Source organism: Temnothorax curvispinosus, unplaced genomic scaffold (genome assembly GCF_003070985.1).
Source record: "Temnothorax curvispinosus isolate PA1 unplaced genomic scaffold, ASM307098v1 QBEX01016999.1, whole genome shotgun sequence".
Classification (NCBI taxonomy): Eukaryota; Metazoa; Arthropoda; class Insecta; order Hymenoptera; family Formicidae; genus Temnothorax; species Temnothorax curvispinosus.
In genome coordinates, this window is record NW_020226779.1 from 1 (window position 1) to 210 (window position 210).

General features: G+C 31.9%; 1 protein-coding gene across 1 annotated transcript in view; it reads left to right on the forward strand.

Annotated features, from left to right (window-relative positions):
• Positions 1 to 125: 125 nt before the first annotated feature.
• The window catches only part of LOC112467170 (calcium uptake protein 3, mitochondrial-like), a 1,091-nt gene continuing 1,006 nt past the window's right edge, over positions 126 to 210 (forward strand). The window contains exon 1 of the mRNA XM_025035652.1: positions 126 to 191. Coding sequence (XP_024891420.1) covers positions 170 to 191 — 22 coding nt within the window. The 5' untranslated portion in view covers positions 126 to 169. The remainder of the gene's footprint in view (positions 192 to 210) is intronic.

The following is a 210-nucleotide window of genomic DNA, read 5'->3' on the forward strand; positions in this document are numbered from 1 at the left end:
TTTCCCACTAGTTGTACAATATACTATATTATGAACTGAACTAAGCAGCATCGAAATTTTTACCATGTGAATATTTTGCGACCCATCTCTGTATTTTTTAATTAATTTAAAAACTGCACGCAATAATTTTGACAATTTAATTCACAGATATGACAAGTACTTGGACAGAATGTTGGATCGAGCGGAATTACATATTGGTATCACGTTCGA